The 18938-nt window shown below is 37.2% G+C and overlaps 1 protein-coding gene across 1 annotated transcript in view; it reads left to right on the top strand.

Annotated features, from left to right (window-relative positions):
- Positions 1–18938, top strand: part of ANKRD26 (ankyrin repeat domain containing 26) — a 48406-nt gene that overhangs the window by 13499 nt on the left and 15969 nt on the right. Inside the window, exons 11-26 of the mRNA XM_058804585.1 lie at positions 319–448; positions 1972–2033; positions 3135–3246; positions 4748–4776; positions 4877–4943; positions 5028–5072; positions 7165–7247; positions 10794–11002; positions 11566–11715; positions 12655–12688; positions 12841–12979; positions 13408–13621; positions 13914–14097; positions 14497–14643; positions 15773–16726; positions 18263–18415. Of these exons, the coding sequence (XP_058660568.1) occupies positions 319–448; positions 1972–2033; positions 3135–3246; positions 4748–4776; positions 4877–4943; positions 5028–5072; positions 7165–7247; positions 10794–11002; positions 11566–11715; positions 12655–12688; positions 12841–12979; positions 13408–13621; positions 13914–14097; positions 14497–14643; positions 15773–16726; positions 18263–18415 (2712 nt within the window). The remainder of the gene's footprint in view (positions 1–318; positions 449–1971; positions 2034–3134; positions 3247–4747; positions 4777–4876; positions 4944–5027; positions 5073–7164; positions 7248–10793; positions 11003–11565; positions 11716–12654; positions 12689–12840; positions 12980–13407; positions 13622–13913; positions 14098–14496; positions 14644–15772; positions 16727–18262; positions 18416–18938) is intronic.

Genomic DNA, 18938 nt, shown 5'->3' with positions numbered 1-18938 from the left:
GGCAGTACACTCTGGAATCAGTTAGATTTTTCTAAGTTCTATGTTACAGCTTTTATCTATGAAGTTTTACTACCATTTAGGAAAATTCATGTCATGATAGCTGAAAGTGAGGAAACAAAAAGAATTTTGTATAAGATTGAGAGCAGGAAACTAATGATTTTTCATGGAGCAAAGTAGAGGAAAAAAAGAAATATGCTCTGGAATGTTGGAACTTAAATGTAGCTGGAGTTAGACTGACATGAGGAATTGCTTATGGAGGAACAGCAAAGATAATGTGTGTTACTGTTCTTTTCAGCTGTTTTGGTTGGTCTCTTTTAGGAAGAATCATCTGAACATGAAGAGAAGGAGGGTGCTGGCAAAAAGCTACAAATTACAGTTGCTGAGGATGTGAAAAATTCTGTTTGTAATGATAGGCACGAAGTCCACAAAGCTTCAGTGGACAATTCTGGTGAGAGAAATGACTTTGTAAATCCTGACCCAAGTTCTTCCTCTACAAATATTAATGCATCGTAAATGAGCTAAAATGGTGATTGTCTCCTACAATAGCAAAATTTTCTTTTTCCTGTGAGTTCAAGCGGGCATTGGCAGAAAAGGAAAGCAGATTGTGTTGCTTTTCATTCATTCTTAAAGAACTGAAATTGAAGCATTGGGCATGAAGCAATGCAATACAAAGCAAGTGCCATTCTTGATTTGTTGCTATGTTCTTCCTGAAGTGATGTGAACAAAATGCACAGATAACAAAGAGAAGGAGGACTAAAAGGTCTTGAGTGACAACAGTATTCCCTTTTATCACGAGTACTGTCACATTGAATGGCTGTAATTGCTCTTGGCTGAAGCCAGGGAAGGATTTGAGTCAAGCTGAGACAAAGCTGTTTAGTGCCTCACCTTGTCCAGTTTCAAAATGTAGAAGGTCTCTCCAGCACCACATGTGTGTGCTTGAAAACATTACCAGCCTAGTCAGAGTAGAGCACTTTGGTACTTACCTGAGGTCTGACAGTAGGAAGACAAAGCACCATTTCCGTTGTCTGTCTCCAGAGATGTTACTAGAGCATGTGTAGCTGCTGCTCAGATGCTGCACAGGGGGCACTGGCAGAACCTGCTGTCGTGCTGTGCCTGTACCTGCTCATCTGCCTTTATGTGTTTACTGTAAGTATGTATCTGGCATAGTGTAAGTAGTCAGAGGTCAGATTGGAACCAGCAGTTGCCTCTTCTGGACTGGGTGCCCTCACAGACATCCAGGTCCTTGCTCCTGCTTTGTGTGTATGTGTCTACACAATTGAATCCTAAATCCTGAATCAATTTTTCCTAATGGAGTAGCTTCAAATAGAAATACTTTAGTAAAATCTGGCTAGTAACCTCCTGAGACTGACCCTTAAAATTGTAGGGAAGAGGTTTGGATTTTAATTCCACCCCCCCAAGACAGAAATGGCTTTTGTGTGTTTAGGTTAAGTGTTTGAGGTGTGAGCCTCTATTTTTAAATGGCAATGCTTAGGTGTGTAGCTTCTGGGAAGGGGCCAGGTAACAGCTTTGTCAGGGAAGATCTTTCCTAGTAGCACAACCAAGGGAGGATTGTTTCTTGGTGACTTTGTGCATGTTAGTGTGAGGAGGTTTTGGATAGTGTTTCTGTGGTACCCCCTGTACAATGGAAAGTGATAGCAAATGCCAAATTTTGGAGCTGTAGGCTGGAGACCTTAACTCTGTATACAGCAGAACTGCAGGATACTGAAGTATCTTCCTGAATGTTACCCAAGTATGTTGGATATTGCCTGTAGCTTTGCTAGCTGTTGTGCATAGCTATCTTCTGATAGAAAGGAAGCAAAAGAAACTGGAAGTGTAGAGGAGATAACATGATGTGTCTGGGTGGGAAGAAGCACTTGAATAAAACTTGCTTCTTAGTTTGTCCTCATCAGTGGAACCTGCATCTTTGGATGTACAAGCAATCAAGCATCTCACTTCTTACCTTATTTGTAGGTGCCCTTCCAACAGTGGGAGCAGAGCAAGAGGAAGATGCTGAATCTCCCTGGGATTCCGAGGTACTTTTTGTGAAGGACACAAGGGTTTCCACTGCAGGAAGTAGAAGAAAGATCCAGAATCACTTGAGAGCTTCCTTTTCATTTGGACACTACTGTTGATAAGGCTTATTTCCTCTTTTCTTCCTTTTGCTGTATATTTGTAACTGGGGGCCCTTGAAATAATTCTGCTCTAGGCCAGCTACTCGGTTAGGATTGGGATGAAGTTAGGGTGAGCTGATGGCTTGGGTCACAGCAACTGGCTGAGTTTGGTTTCTAGTATAGTCCTGAAACAGTGAATTTCCTTGCTGCTTAAAATATTCTGACCTTTTTGCAGAGGTTGGCAGGATTATTGCTTTTTCATCATACTGCCCCAGTCTGCTGACCTGGTTAGCTGTTGCCCTTGGGCTCTAGAAGCTAGATGGTTTGCTGCTTCTGAACAGATCCTCTCCACCTTTTGTAGGTTACTCTGGCCCTCTTTAAAATCATGTTTAACAGAGGCACACTGCACATGCTAGCCCCATTTGCCTTTTTCTTTTTTTCTGTCCATGACAATCAGCAAGGTCTGTAGCTAAATCCTTCTGGTTCTTCTTTTAAAAAAAAGAACTCTTCCCATCCCCTTCTTAAAAATACAAGGCTCAAACATTGTTAGTTTCAAGGTAATTTTAAGCTCTGCCTTGCTAATCTTTGTTCAATCTAAATGGCTCTTGCAATTGAGAGCAGCACTGTGTTCATTCACTGCTGCAGGGAATGTCAGTACCAGCTTGAATGTCATATACAAGTTCAGTACTAATGTTGGACCACTGCAGACATGTAGCTGTTGGTTCACAACCTGTATCTTGAGTTACCATGTTAATTCTTGTTTGTGGTTATCCAGTCTGTCCAGGTTTGTCAGCGTGGCAGAATAGTGGCATGAAGTTTTTGCTTAAGATCTGAAAACAAATACAATTGCTGTGATTTTCCAATATACTGTGTTCTGATGGATACTTGCCAAGGGCCTTAAAAAACATTTTTGTATCTAGAATATACTTACATACCATGCTACATGAATTGGTTTAGCAGGAACTTATTATATAGAAAAGCATTGAAAATGCATTTGTACTAATTTTCATTCATGTGTTTTAGGTTACGCAGGTGGATTCCGAAATGCCAGATAAGATACCATGTGGTGTGCTGCTCCCAGCTGCAGAGAGACATGGAACATGCTCCCAATTTGTTTCAGGGGAAAGTGACAATGGTAACTTCCTGGTGGGCTAATGTTTGTCTGTAAGCATTTATAAGCTTAAAGTAAACTTTTATCAGTGTCTGCCCTAGAAATGCTGTCACAATATGAGTGTGAACCATACACTTCTTATTGTGTATGAAGTTCTTATTGTTTGTTAACTAATGCCAGTAATCACAGCACTTGTTGGCCAGTTTGTAAAGGAAATTCTTTGCATTACTTGTGTTCCTCCAGTGAGTATCTAGTTCAGGTTCTTGTTTCATAGTGATGACAGTGTATGTCTATTAGGACTGACCATTCTTAGATGATAATGCAGCAGAAGACAGCTGTGATCTGGCTTAGCATTTTTGTTGCCCCTAGCTTAACCTTTGATAGCATTTTGATAACTTTATGTTGTGCTTTGCCTAGGAGCTAAAGTAGGACTACAAGTACAGGGATTTTTGCTGAGGATTTCTGCCTGAAGTTCATGACACTGTCTCTTGAGTGTCTTGAGCAAAACTTTACAAGCTTCCAGAAGTTTCAAATGTAGTTAACTATTTGTCATGGAATTCTGCTTAGACAAGAATTCTACTAAGACAGGTTTAGGATCAGTGTGAAAAGATGGTGAAAGGTGGTTATGGTAATCTTTCTAAGGTCTTTCCACACTGCTGGACCACCAGGTTTACTGAAATTGAATACTGTTTGTTTTTTAATGCTGGTTTGGATTTTTTAAAATATAAAGTATAAACAATTCTATTTAAATATAGAATTCTTGCCATGGAGCCATTCTTAATAATTCTAAGTATCCTTTCATATACTTCTTTAGTGAGAGGACTCAAACCATAACATGACTTAAGCGGAGGATTTGAGAAGTATAGGTGGGATTGTGTGGGTTTGGAAATTATTTAATGTTGAACAAAATTTTAAAAAATATTTGGAACGATACTATAAATGTAGATTAAAACCAGACAACATTTGTTTCTGTTGTTCCCCTGCAAGCTAAACCACAACAATCTGATGAGCACTGCCTTGATTTTACCTTGTTAGACATATATGAGGTTTCTCTGTCTGCACCCATGCTTTCTTAGTTCCATCAACGGAAAAGAAAATGCTCCTCAATATTAAGCACTTGTAGAATAATCACAGTCATAGGGCTGTTTGATCATTTATTGCAGCAGACCAGCTTTGGCTTTTGAAATAATCCTTTTAGAAAGCAGGATTCAGCTCCTCAAAAGGACTAAATATTTTAATCTTGTTCTGTTAACAAGCATAACCTTACTGCTTCACCTATATTGTCCTAGTTCTGTGATAATAATTTTTTAAATCCAAGGTGTATGATGGGAAGTATGCATTGTTCTTTTCTTGTATACTAAGACACATGCTGCATGATGAGGTAAATGGAATGTTCAGTATTGTACTCTTGATGAAATGATGCTTGTGACTAATACTTAGTTGTAGAAACTACTGATATTGAATGGATTAAAATGTACCCACAATTTAAGAAAATAACATTTCACAAAATATTTTTCACTTCCAGGCTTTTTGGAGAAACCCAACAATTCACAGGTAAGTATTTCTTCATGTAAGACTGACTACTTATTCTGCTCATTAAATAGTTAGTAGTTGCTTTGAATTTGATGTTTTAACACTGAATTCTCTTTCATAGCTGAAGACTCCCATTTCTTCTTTGGAAATGAACAAAACTTCTCATGAAAACAGGCAGCAGAAATCAGGTAATATTTGCCTTAAGTGGTTCTGGATTTAGCTTCATAATCTTTTAGGAGTATTTAATAAGGCGTCTGTTTTATGTTTTGCAGATCTATTGCAGGAATTTGATATAGAAGATGTTGAGGATATTGAAGGTATTCATGACCGTCTCTTTGTCGTGTTCTTTCATGGACAGACACATTGTAATCGCAAATCTTTTCTTAATTTTAAATGAATGGTGCTAACAAGGTGTTCTGGAAGCAGAAGGACTAGTGAAATATGCACCTGTACATGTTTGCTCCCTCCTACAGTCTACCTTTCCATGATGATGGCTTCCTCCAGCATACATGTTGTCATTCCCCTTTTCAGGCAGTCCTGAAGATGGAGGAACATTGATGCCTTGTGTCTTTCCTGCCTTTTCCCTTGTTCTCTGCCAGTTACGCAGAAATTTCAAGATTGGTTAAACACTATGTGAAACAGATCTTATGGGCTCCAAAGATCCTAAAATATTTCTTGAAGACTGAGACTTCAAACTCAACATAGTTGCTGTTGAAAACTTCTCTGATGAGCAAGACTAAATGGGAGTTAGAGTTGCTTTTGATTACAGCAGTCTTGATAGTGGTAACTTAGAATACCCTCTGCACAGTAATTTCTGTGGGGCTACCTGCAGATGTTCCTTGACCACCAGCATCTGTCTGGTTTTACTGATGGCTGGAGCCTTCATCTGTACCAGCAAATAGCTTGGTACTGGGATATCTATAAGCATGAGTAAAGTCTAAAGCTCCTCTTGCTGAAAAACAAGGAAAAGGGGAAATGCCTGTGTTCCTTGTAGAACATGATCCCTAATTATTGCTGTTATTATTGTCCTTAGTATTTATCAGACTATCTGAAATGCATCAGTCACCAAGAGATCATCATAGCAACCCTGTGGAAGAAGTGCTGTCAGTCCACTATGACTGTTGTGTAATGCCTTGTACTGAAATATCCAACAATCAAATCTACAAAAAATCTCAGAATTTTTACCTAGCAGTGAGATGGGAGGAAAAGGTTGTTACTTCACACTGTGTAACTTGGGGTCAGAATTGACCTCTGGAGACCTTTGGCTGACTGAGGAGTTTGGACATAAAGTTGTAACTCTGAGCTTGTATCAAATGTGAGGAACTCTTTAAGGAAGGCTTGCAAAAGTATTCACCTAAAGCGAAGATGCCAAGAAGTGAGGTTGTGCCCTTTTGTGTTTTTATGATGACACCTATGTATTTTTCTCAGTCTTGCTCATTTTTTTGTAGGAAGGATATTGTGTCCTTCTTTAGCAGTGAAGCTTTGGATATAGAAATGCTATTGTGTAGAATCCATGACCTTATGGAGCAAGACAGGAGGTGCAGAGTGATATGGGTGAAATCCTCCATCTCTTGTTTTTAGATTCCCCAGTTGAGTTGCTAAGACTCATTTCTTTCTGAAAGCTTGTCACTTGAAAGTGTACAATATGACTTCCACAAGAACAATGACAGTGAGGTGCTCTTTCTTGATTGTGTCTGGGATTATCTGGAGTGCAGCTCTCTGGTGTAACAGAGATTCAGGGTAGGCTGCCAGACTGAGTGAATATATCTGAGAAGTTTGTGACCTGCCCATATTATATAGAAATTCTGAGAGAGGGAAGAGTGGAATCCAGTTTTCAACAATATAAGCAAAGTGTTCAGATCATGGATTGTTTCTCAGCATTACACAAGTCCGTCTTTCAGTTTTCCATTTGGCAACAGATAAGGTAGCAGTTTGAAATACTCAGTCCAGATCCATGTCTAGAAACAGATTTGTTTCATGGACAGAGTAAAGCTAGGGCCTTAAAATATTTCAAAGCTGTGATATTTTTTTTCATGATTTTTTGTGTACTGCACATATACACATAGGGGAATTACAGCTGCTGGAGCCATGTAACTATTTACTGTATGGCTCACAGTGTTTCAAAGAGAAAGATCAAGATAATGCACCTTTAAGAAAGAGGATTGGTTAATTTGTCACCACTTGCAGCAATTTTCAGCAAATTTCCTTTAAATGCCCTGTAAGAAAGCAATGTACACAGATACATCTTCAGTCTGTTTTAGGGTAATTTTTGTCTTTAAGAGCTCACAAATTAGAGGCAATGCATTATTTTGTGTTAAGATTTTTCTCACAAATATGATTCAAGATGCACTCTAAATGTAAGTAGTATTAGGTCATGCTGGTTATCAAAATGTAGTTTTCTCATTGTAGGTGAGTACTCAGGATCTACTTTTCATATGTCATCAGCAGCTGAAAAAGAAGATAAGGATGCCATTGAAAACTATGGAGTGTGGGTATGTAACACCAAAAGTTTTGAATTAGGAGCCTGAAACAGTAAATTGTATTATACACTGTAAAGCAAAGAATTTTATGTTATATACATGTAAAGTGGAGGAAACTTAGCAGTCAAGGAGTAAGTAATTCTGGAGAATTCTGTAGATAAAGGTTGTATAACAGCCTGAAGTAAAATGGAATAGTCTTCTTATAATGAGGAAAAATCCTTATTGTTATATTGTATACTTGCTGTTACACTAATTTGTTTCCAGCTGGTTTGCTTAGACCTTATTCAGTGTTCTTCCTTTTGCACAATGCTGAGAAATAATGCAGTCAAATTCTTTTTTTTCCCTATGCAACATGCACATTCAAGATTGGTTTGCTTAGATTTTGTTCAGTGTTTTTCGTTTTGCACAGTGCTGAGAAAAAGCGCAGTCAAATTATTTGTTTCCCTATGCAACATGCACATTCAAGTAAAGAAGGGAATTTGTCTACAGTATGCTGATCAATTTGATTAAGTATGCCTGGCCTTCCACTTCATAACAGAAGAAGAAACATAAAAAAGTTAAATTTTGTGACCAATGCTTTCCCTGTCTCTGCAAAATATGTGCTTGTTTGGCCATGTTAGTAAGTGTTCGAAATGTTTTTCTTCAGAGGGCATTTCAGACAGGAATAAGGCAGACATCCTGTTTGTGTTGGGCCTACAACAGGAGAGGGACAGGGCTGGATAGAGGGGTCTGGAGTCTTCTGTAGCACCTCAAGGGACAGTGGAACAAATTACTTCTACCCCACACCCATGTATGATGACAAAGGAATATGCTTAATATTGACAGGCAGAGCATGGAACTGAGGCCTACTGAAAGTGGCAGTGGCTGGGCAGTGAACCTGGGGGATGGTGAGGCTGAGACAGATGGGAGCTGGCTGAGGTGCTCCTTCCCTGTCTTGAAAGCAGCAATTTGGCACAGAGAAAGTCTTGGCTAACGAGAGAGAGGAGGTGGATGGTTTTAGCCCCTGGGGCCTGAGGCACAGGCCTGTATGGAAGGCACTAGGAAGCAATGGGGAAGGAGCCTGTGAGGACCAGGGTGTGGGATCAGAGACTGGAGGGGGTTGAGTGAGCCATGGTATGGTTTTTACATAAGTTTGGGTTCCTGACTTTTGGGATGAGGGAAAGAATGGACAGGTTTCCCTCATAAATGCTTTTCTTTGGATCTTGGAATGAAATTTAACATATCTGTGCCTTGGGTGAAGAAATAGGCCCAGTTGTTCATGTTGTGGACAGTAAAAAGGTTGTCATGTTCATTTACACTGTATTAGCTTAGCTGGCAGGGGATTGTAAAATGTCAGACAGTATGGAGGAAGGAAGGTGAGGAAACATGGGCAGTTCCAAAGAAAAGTGGTAGTAAAGCAGCAAACATGAAAAAATGAATTGCTTGCTAACAAAGGCTGCTGGTTACAGAAAGCAAGCGGGCCTAAAGGTGAAAGTAACCCTCGTCTAGACAACTCCAATCCTGGAAAAGCTGTTATCTCTAATAAGTCCTAGTAGCTAGTAAGTCCTTTATTTTTAAGGAAAAGGTGAGTCAGTGAACCTTTAATTTAGTATCCTTTGATTTGTATTATAAAAATTGCTTTCAGAATATCTTGATGCTGTTATTTCTGTTACGTGACAGGATGAGTTTGCAATGGAAATTACCTAGATTAACTTCCTTTTTCTTGGTAATCTTTTTGTCTGTACCTGTTTACTTAAGGATAAATATATTTTAGTATCTGCTAACTTGATAGAAAAAACAGCATGTGAAAATCAGACTGACAAAGCAGAAGTTTCACATCAGGAAGCCCTAACAAAAAATGAGGAATCGCACAGTGCTGACAAGGAGTTAAATCTAAAACCTTGGGAAGAAAGATATGAAAGAATGTGGGTTGAAAATGAGAAAAGGGAATTGAAAACAAATTTCAAAAACATTACAGCAGAGCTGAAGCAGTTGTTTGGTGAAAATGAAGCTGGGGAAACAGCTTCACTTGTGGAAGAAATACCAGAAGATGACATTGGTGAAGAATTGAGAAGTTCTCACATTTTTTCATCTCCTGTGACAGAATCAAGCAATAATTTAGAAAGCCAAGGTGAATTTGGGGATATTAAAACTACACTAGGTGGAAAAATACCCAAAATGGAAATTGTATTTCCAAGTCATGATGTTCTTCCTGATCAAAATAGCTTAAAGACAAATGTAGAAGATACCTGGAATACAGATGAAGAAGCTGGTATTAACAATGTAAATAACAGAAAGGTGTCCCTAGCTAAAGGAGAGAAAAAGAAAATGCCTACTGTGGAAACAGAAGAGAATGATAATGGAAATAGTAAAAGTGCAGAGGAAGGTCCTGCTTACTGCCTGAGACATAGCTTAGAATCAAGTATTTTGGGTGACATTTCTAATATTCTTCCTCAGAAAAGACCTGTTTGTGCAAGTGATGAAAGTGTACATTCTATAACAGAAACGAAACTTAAAAAGTACTCTGGATTTAATGATGATGCTCCCAAGGACTGCTGTATCAATAGTAATATAGGAGAAACTAAAAGTCTTTTCGTTAGTGCTCAGGAATCGTGTGACGTGCTGGAAAGGAGTCTTGATGAAGAGCTAAAAAGAGATATGGAAAGATTTAAGAGTAAGGTAGGAATACTGCAAGCAGTATTCCTGGCTTTGGAGAAAGAGAAGGTACAGCTGCAAAAAGAGGTAGTTCACCTGCTACTCCTTATTCTTTGTCTTTCTCCATATCAATGGTCCTGTTCACTTTAGCTATTCATCATTAAATGAAGAAGCTTTGTGCAAATTAGTTGTTTGAATGAAAATACAATACTTATGAATAAAGACAGCAGTGGAGAGTTGCCTTTTCCCCTTTTTCAGAAAACACAGAATGCACTGTTGTTCCATTTTAACACTATGTGGCACTCAGTTCCAATGTAAGAAGTTATCACTTCATTGACATTAAAAGAAATGCACACAGTTAAATCAGTTTTGTTTCTGAAACAAAGAATGAAAATAGCTTCTGAACAGGGTCTTGACTGAACTTCTCATTTGCTGTGATTTCTGCATGGTGTGTCTTCATTGCCCTTCACTTAAATTCCTGTTTGCTGTGAGTGGAGTTGTTTCTACTTGTGGGTTTGGCATCTTTTTCCCTGCTACCCTGCCTACCCTCCATGGGGGAAGCAGTAACCAAGCACACTTCCATTTGATTTTTTTTTAATTTCTATTTTTATAACAAACATTGTGCAGTCCTTCTAACTCTTTAATCCATCAGTAATGCTTTTGTATTTTTGTTGTTCATGGTTTAAGATACATTGTTGTTTTCTTTCTAAGGACCATGTTTCTGTTATATCATAGAATCATGAGTGAATTTGAAGGACTTTCAATAGCAATACATTTTGTAATGTAATTTTTGTGAAAATACTTGTCTGTATTTTTTTTCATTTTACACTTCTTCAGAGGTAAACCCTGAATTATTCAGTCTTGGATGTTGTGTTTCTCTTTTATGGAAAGACCGATTAATACTTGAAACTTTTATTTTTGTAGGTTGAGAAGGAAAAAAACAAAGAAAGAAGTTTCAATACACAGACAGTGGGGAAAGAGGAAAATGTTGATAAATTAAATACACCACCAGCCAACATTACTAATCAGCAAATGAAAGAAAAGCTTACACTAAAGAAGAATGACTCTTTGAAAATGGAGGATGAAAACACTACAGAAGAAAAAGCCAACAAGAATTTTTCACCTGAGGAAAGGTCAGAAATTATTAAAATGCCAATGAAAGTAGAAACTAAAGACATGATCTCTAATTCATATCTGTAGGAATGCTTAAGTATATTTCAGATTTTCTAATATTGTACTAGTTGAAGCAGTTTCTTTGATGCTGAAAGCAATATTGAGCAGACCACTGCTTCACAAACATTTAAGAAAAACACTATTTTTTAGGAAGAGGGAAAAGATATTACCAAATGAATATTAAAAGTTTGATGGAGGCATTGATATTTTTATGAAGTCCTAAGCAGGAGGGTTTTTCTGTCTGTCCTTCAAAGATCTCTGCTCTTAATACTTCCTCTAATGTGAATATAAGATACTGCCTGAATCTCGTTCAGGTTCCACATTCCCCCCTCATTCCTAGGGCAAGGTTTTTTAAATACTCCACAATCCTTGGAGTTAAGTCTGTTTTTTATCAGAGATATTTTTAATCTCAGTTATTTCTGAGATCTGACAGGTCTGAGTTTCTGACATCATCTTACATCTGTTTCAAAGAAATATTTTCTGTAAAGTTACTCAAGTGGTATTTTTTTTCTGTTTAATGCAGTGAACTTTCCCTGAATCATGATGTTGCAAAGAATAATAAAGGACAGACTTCAAAGCTGAAGGCCAATCAGCAGATGAGCTCTTCCAGTGGGAATCATTTTCGAGTACCAGATGATAGCACTTCCAGTGAAACATCTCAAGAGGAAGGAAGGTACTGAATATAAGAACTGTTATGACTAAAACTTACTTAATGATAAAAATTGACCTAAGGCTAAAGGTAAGTATTTTATAAACATGATGTGCACAGTGGTTTTTGTTCCTTCATGTGACAATATGGCTTGATATCTTTTGTGTTCCAAAACACAACCATTTTGCTTTATGTGCTTTGAACATCTTACCCAAGTTCATTATAAAGACAAATGTGCACAAGTGCTGAGAAATTACCTGAAGGTCACTGCATATGTGAACATATATTTTTTAAAAGGGAGAAGAGAGACTTAGGCTAGAACAAAGTTGCTATTTCATCACATGCATCTTAGGGTTTGAGTTTTTTCTTTTAATTTTTTTTTCTTCACCTGTATATCCTCTTGACTTCTTGCCTGCCCAGACTTAACAGTGAGGGGCAAAATGAGAAACAGAAATTGTCAACAGGGTACAAGCACTGTTCAGAAATAGCTAAAACACTGGTGTGTTGTCAGCGCTGTTTTGGTCAGAAATGTAACACACAGTATTGTGTGGGCTGCTCTGAAGAAAAATAACTCCACTCCAGTCAGCCTAAGTACACTAGAGAATCTAAAAATTACAGTTCTTTGACCTTAAGGGAAAGAGTCTAAATACTGAAAGGAACGAAACCTCTAGTATTAAACAGAGAATGCACATAACTATGTATCTGTATATCTCCATGTCTGTAGCTATATGATTCCTGTCACTTTGAGTGAACAGTTATTTCAACCATTTGCTTAATATTTGTAAAAAAAAAATCTTCCAATAAGGATTATAATTTTTTCCAGTATTCACCTACGTCTAAAAATACTCTTGTATTAAATTTTACTTTAATTCCCTACTGAAATCACGTTTTCAAAGCAACTTTAGCTATTGTTCTTAATGCAAGATAAACATTCCAGAACTGAAATACATTTCTGTTTTCCAGACCTGCAGCAAAGACAGCGAATGAAAAGAACAAGGTATTGCAAAATTAGTTTCTTGATAAATAGTTTTATCAGCTTTTAATCACTCATATGGGACTGATCAGATATGGACTGTGAATGAAAGAATCAGTCATTCATGCATCTGTAATATTACATAGTTGTATACAGAAAATACTGTATTGTTGTAGGTCAGCATACACATGGATGTAACTGATGACCTCGATTTAACTCACTCATCTGACACAACATCAGAGGATGTCAAATTGCCAACATCCACCTACAAAGAGGCTGTGTTGCTCTTAGAACAGCTTACTGTGGATCATACAGGTATGTTCCAAAGTCACTTTTTCCTCAGATGTTACAAGTTTCTTTGTGTGCACTCCTAGATATCTTGGTTCATTTATATTTAGGTTAGCACCTCCCCACCACCCCCTTCATCGCTGACATGTGTGTACAGGGCAGCTGTTTTTCCTATTTTTTGCCTTTGCCTCAGTGGTGGTTTTGTCTTCTCCTAAATATATTTTTATGAGGTGTCACCAGCATGGCTGAAAGGCTCAGTTGTGCCCTTGCATTTGATCCATTGTCTTGTGTCTGGAATGGGGCAAGCCCTGGCCTCTTCTCATGGAGAACTCCCACTGCCTTCCTTCAATCTTCCCACTACCAGAACTTTTATCACCTGCACCAAATCAAATAATTTACACATTAGAAAGTATTTAATGCATATGTGCAACTTTGTCTTCTCTATCTCAAAATAGGTTCTGCTATTTTACTGAAAATTCAAAACATACTTCTTAAATATGAACAAATAATAGAGCATGAGAAAAATCGGTATGCAGCAGTCTGGAGAGAAGTAAAAAAACTGAAAAGTGAAAAGGAGGAATCAAAATTAATAGCAGAAGAGACTCAAGATTTGAAATCCATATTGGCTCATCAAGAAGTGGAATGGAAAAGTGATATCCAAAGCCTTAAGTATGTAATCTTGTGTTCTGATAATGTGTTAGCTTGTAACAGTATATTTACTTAGATAAACTTACAAGTGATAAAACAGTCAATAGTTTATTTCCATATACTGTAAATGTGATACCATAGATAATGGAATGATGATAGAATTCTTTAAAAAGTTAAAAATTAGAGTAAAAATATAAAATCTGAAAATATTTAACATTTTTTATGGTTTGAGTTGTTTCTGCAAGTTCATAGTGTAGAATATCTAATTTTTTTATTAGTGCTTTAGTTTCTCAACTATACTGTTAATTCCCAGGTTTACTTTGAAACAAGAAGAAGAAAAGAGACTCAGACTAGAAACACTATATGAGAAAACAAAAGAAAAACTCAGAAGGAAAGAAGAGCAATATTGTAAAGAGATGGAGGAGAAACAGCAACTTGAGTTACAATCAAGGAATTTAGAAATGGAGTTAGTAACACTGAGAAAGCTCTTCAAACAGGTATGTTAGATAATGACTTAAACACTTGTCTTCTTATTTTCTACTTCTTTTTAATTGATGTTGTATTCCAGTATGCCTAGAGAAGAGGTACTTTGTTCCTGGAAGAGGCATTGGGTAACCATTGCCAGATTTTGCAAACAGCTGGTTTCCAAGTAGTGTGTTCCCTTTTTTTTGTTTGAATTTCAAAGCCTAACTTTGAGTTATTTTTCAGAATTATTACAAAATAATAATTAAAATAACTAAATTATTCTGTATTTCTTCTTAATTTTCAGAAGAAAAAAGATGGATTATTGTAACTCTGGAAAGCAAAAATATTTAAAAGAATAAAAGGGAGAGTGGAACAATATTGCTAGCTTTGATTTTTCTGAAGGTGCAGGGTATTTAATTGTATTATTGTAGGTTGAAGACGAGCGTGATGAAACACAGAGACAGCTCTCTCAGGAAAAGAGTGCCAGAGCCCTGCAAGAAGGCATTTTAAACAACCACCTTTGGAGACAAAAGGAACTAGAAGAAGAGACAAGAAGAACTATAGGAAAAAGTTCAGATGTAAGGAGATATTTTTTTTTTCTAATTGATTCATTTTCACCGTGTTTGTTCTAAAGTTATAATAAAACTTATATTTTTTTTTTGCTACTTGATGGATTATTTACAGTGTGATTTTATTGTGCAAACACCTCTTCTGTTTTCCCTTATGTCTTTAAAAGTTTTGGGAAGCAGTATCAGTGCTGTATGTGCAAGTAGAAAGCTAAAAGAAAACATTTATTTCCTTGGCATGTTATCACCACTTTTTAACATTTCTAGCAGTGAAACACCTAGCTACCTACATCCAGACTGGCCAGGAAGGAAGTTGACGCTCTGTGTTCCCATTACTTGGGGTTTTTTAAATTATTTATTCCCTTGTCAAGCTTGAAGTATGAAGTTCTGTTCCACCTCCACATATTAAAGTTTTATGAAGGAAGATCAGCAATAAAACTCTCAATACTAGTTAAAATAATTGAAGGAGAATAAGGAATCATGGACACTAAAAAAAAAAATAAAGAAGTCTTGAAAAGTTTAATGAATTTACTAAGAATGTGAAATTCTTGGAAGAATTATTTGTTCTTGGCTGTACTGCCCAATAAATAGAGGGTGAGTATGTTTACATGGAAAATAATTTGTATAATAAACAGGCACTATACAAGACTCTTGCATTCCAGGGATGGTTCAGCTATATAGCAAGCTTTCAGTAATGCCAGAAAAAGTGTCAAGAACTAAACATTTAAAAAGGAAAATACCCATTTTAGCCTGGTAAGCAGAGATTTTATCAGATCAGTAACACAGCTAAATTAATCTAAAAGGGAATATTTTAAAGGCATGCACACATAAGAAAGCAATGTTATTTTATAACCTTTATACCTGAAGTATTTTAAATAATTTTATTATTTAGCTGCTAGTTTACAGGAAAAAAGGCATTATGTATTTGGCTTGTATATTTATGGATGTGTTACGCCTTCATTCTATGCCTGCTTTGGACACATGCACTGGTTTATAGAGTAGCTTATGTCTTATCTGAAATTTCATTCTCATCTTTGCAGTCATGTTGCAGTGTTAGAAACATTAAAATGCAGTTTATTGCTGAAGTGGTTTTGTAGATTTATTTTCCTTCTGGATATTTATTCATGTTCTCTGTCTTCAGGAATCCGACAGTGAGAGAGAAAAGGATCTGTTGTATAAAAATCAGTTACTGCAAGATGAGATTGCCAGGCTAAGACTAGAACTTGATCAAATAAGAATTAGACACCAGGAGGAAGAAGGAAAATATTTAGAGGAAAATGAGACCTTGAAAGAAAAAAATGAAGATCTCAAAAAAGAACTTAAGCTGAATGAGGAAGCCTTAACGCAAACAGTTTTTCAGTACAACGGACAGCTGAACTTACTAAAGACAGAATCTGCAATGCTAACTTCCAAACTTGAGCAGACAAAAGAAAGCAAAGACAGGCTAGAGACAGAAATTGAATCATTTCGTTCCCACTTGAACACTACTGTTCAGGAGCTTGAACGTCAGCAGTCATCGAGAAGCGATGTTGAGCGAGCGTTTCAGAGAGAGCGTGATGAATGGCTTCGCCTGCAAGACAAGCTCCATCACGACCTCGCAGATGTGCGAGAAGCCAACAAGAGCTTGTCCCAGCAGCTGAGTAAAGCTGAAAGCAAAGCTAATAGTCTAGAAAATGAGGTTCACCAGTTAGGACAGACGCTCAGAGAGAAAACATTGCTTTTAGAAATGACACAAAAAGAATTAAGTCAAAGCCAGTGTCAGGCGAAGGAATACGATCATGCTCGACAGCTTGAAAAAGACCAAGTAAACAAACTTATAATAAAGCAGGAATCCATGCAGGAGCGATTGGCCCAGCTCCAGAGTGAAAACCTCTTGCTCCGTCAGCAACTGGAAGATCTGCAGAACAAGGGGATCATCAAAGAAAAAGTAGTTACTGATGTGCAAGATCGGTTTAATGATATTTTCAACAAACTCAGAGCTGATACTGAAAAGCAAGTTTACCTAGTGGAAGAGAGAAACAAGGAATTAAATGCCAAATGTATTGATTTAAGAGAACAAGTCTTCAAATATGAGACTGACAAAATAGAGAGAGAGGTAAAATACAGACTTACAGCAATTTAAAGTTTTGCTGTTCTTGAAATTATTTTGTGTTTCTAAAGTGTATCAGATATAAGCCATATGCATGGGACCAAATAATGATGATTTTTTCTGGTTTGTTTCTCTTGAAACTGGAAGGGTTTGGTAAATGGGGTGTTACTGCTCAGATCTGAGCAGAGAACAGAAAAAAGGTATCCAAGTCTGCTTTGATCAAGAAAGGTGATTCTTCTCTAGAACTTCATCTCTTTTCCTTAGTCCATTTTTTGCCCTATAGAATTGGTTTAGGTATTTGATGATTTATTTTTTTTTTAGTATTGCACTGGTGACACAAGTAAGTGATGTAAAAGGAAGAATGATCTAATATATGACAGTTGAGAAATGAAAATACAGATGAGTGAATTGTGTGAGATGGACTTATATTGAGTTCCTACAGAGGAAAAACATTGCTTCTCCCTAAGTTGCTATCAAAATTGAAGAGTATTTTAGTGTCCAGGTATTTATGAATATTCTGGGGGCTCTAAGGGGTCTGCCTAGAGACTGCATCAATATCCATGTTCCCAGGAGTAGGTAGGGTACTCTGTGATAGACTGTTCTGGCCAATTTCAGGTAGAGTAATGACTTAAATGTGCCTTACCCATTTTGTTTAATCTCCCTTACTTTCTAGAAATAGGAACTAATAAAAGTCAGTATTTAGACACACTGATGTATGGTTTGTTGCCTTTGATGATTTGAACAGTGGTTTAAAATTACACTTCCTTATTCCTAACAAGTCCAGAATCTTTGAGTGAGATAAATACAGGCGTGTGTGAGATAACTGCTTTATTCTTCATTTATCAGTTACTGTAAGATGTGTGTGGGGAGAGAACTCCAGGAATACTATCAGTCATTTTAATCTGTGAATTGCTGTGTATTCTTCATACAAAAACAATGGGTTCCCTCTGAAAATACTAGATCTGTCTAACTGTACCAGGTTTTAGCAAACTTAATATGTCAGTATAAAGGCAGTTGTTATTATAAACCATATTTATTAAGACGGCTGTAAGAGGTTGTGATTCAACATATTCTTAGAGTATATCTAAAAAAGAACTTTTAGATATAGGTATTCATTTAATTATATTTGTAAAATGTAGGAATAGAGCAAAGAATGATGTGATATCAAGTCCTGGCTTTGGTCAACAATATAGTATCTGCAGTCACATTATGGCTCTTGCATCACAACAGATTTGTTTGGATTATGTTAGTAAAATTCCCATGATTGCAGTGTGTGCTTATGCGTGGTTTCAAGAAGAACAATATCTGGATCTTTTTTATGTATTAGGAAACAAAAATCCTCATGAACAGCTGCTGACAGTTTGGGGGTGCTCAGCTGAGAAGATGGAGAGGTGATTGTCTGTGCACATGCCTGCTGGTGACAGACAATTTCACTTGAGTTCAATCCAAAGACAAGTCTAACTCTGTAATGAAATAAGTCAAAGTAAAGGCATTTTTCATGCTCTTACAACTTTATTCATGCTCATTTAACTGTTTCATTAGGGCACGGTCAGACAGCTGCAGCAGGAGCTTGCTGATGCACTTAAAAAGCAATCGATGTCAGAAGCTTCACTCGAAGTTACTGCGCGCTACCGCAGTGACCTGGAGGAAGACAAGCTGCGCTTGCAAAAGGAAGTGGAAAAGGCTAAAACCAAGGTACATCATGTCTGTAATTATATGAATAAATCTTATGGTGGCTGTTAAAAGTAGGATTGGATGTCATCCTAAAACCCCAGGAAAAAATTAAACAGGATAGATTTAATGATGTGAGAATCAATTGCATTGTTTTATAAACTTTGTGTCCACGTCTTTGACATGCGGACATTATGCCCTAACTTGGACAAATTTTTTTTTTGCAAAGGTGCTTTTCACAATAAATTTGTGTCTGTATTTATGCCTTGTTACCTTTGGTTTAGCCAAGCAGATTGTCTGATTTCTGAATTCCTACAATATTCAGTAGAAATATTGGACTGCTGTATTTGGACATTTTTATGCTCTTGCTTTCCCCTTGCCCCCACTCCCCCACCCTGCCCTGCCCCCAGGTAACATGTCAAATTTTGAATGCTTTTATACTTATTCTGCATTTTTCCCCTTTGGCCTTGCTATAATTTGCCATCCTTAAGTGGTTTTCCTGCAAGGGAAGTGTAAGCTCTTTCTGAGTTAGGGACTACCTTTCACA

This window comes from Ammospiza caudacuta, chromosome 5, assembly GCF_027887145.1.
Source record: "Ammospiza caudacuta isolate bAmmCau1 chromosome 5, bAmmCau1.pri, whole genome shotgun sequence".
Taxonomy (NCBI): Eukaryota; Metazoa; Chordata; class Aves; order Passeriformes; family Passerellidae; genus Ammospiza; species Ammospiza caudacuta.
The sequence above is the reverse complement of the archived record's forward strand: the minus strand, read 5'-3'. Positions and strand labels throughout refer to the sequence as shown.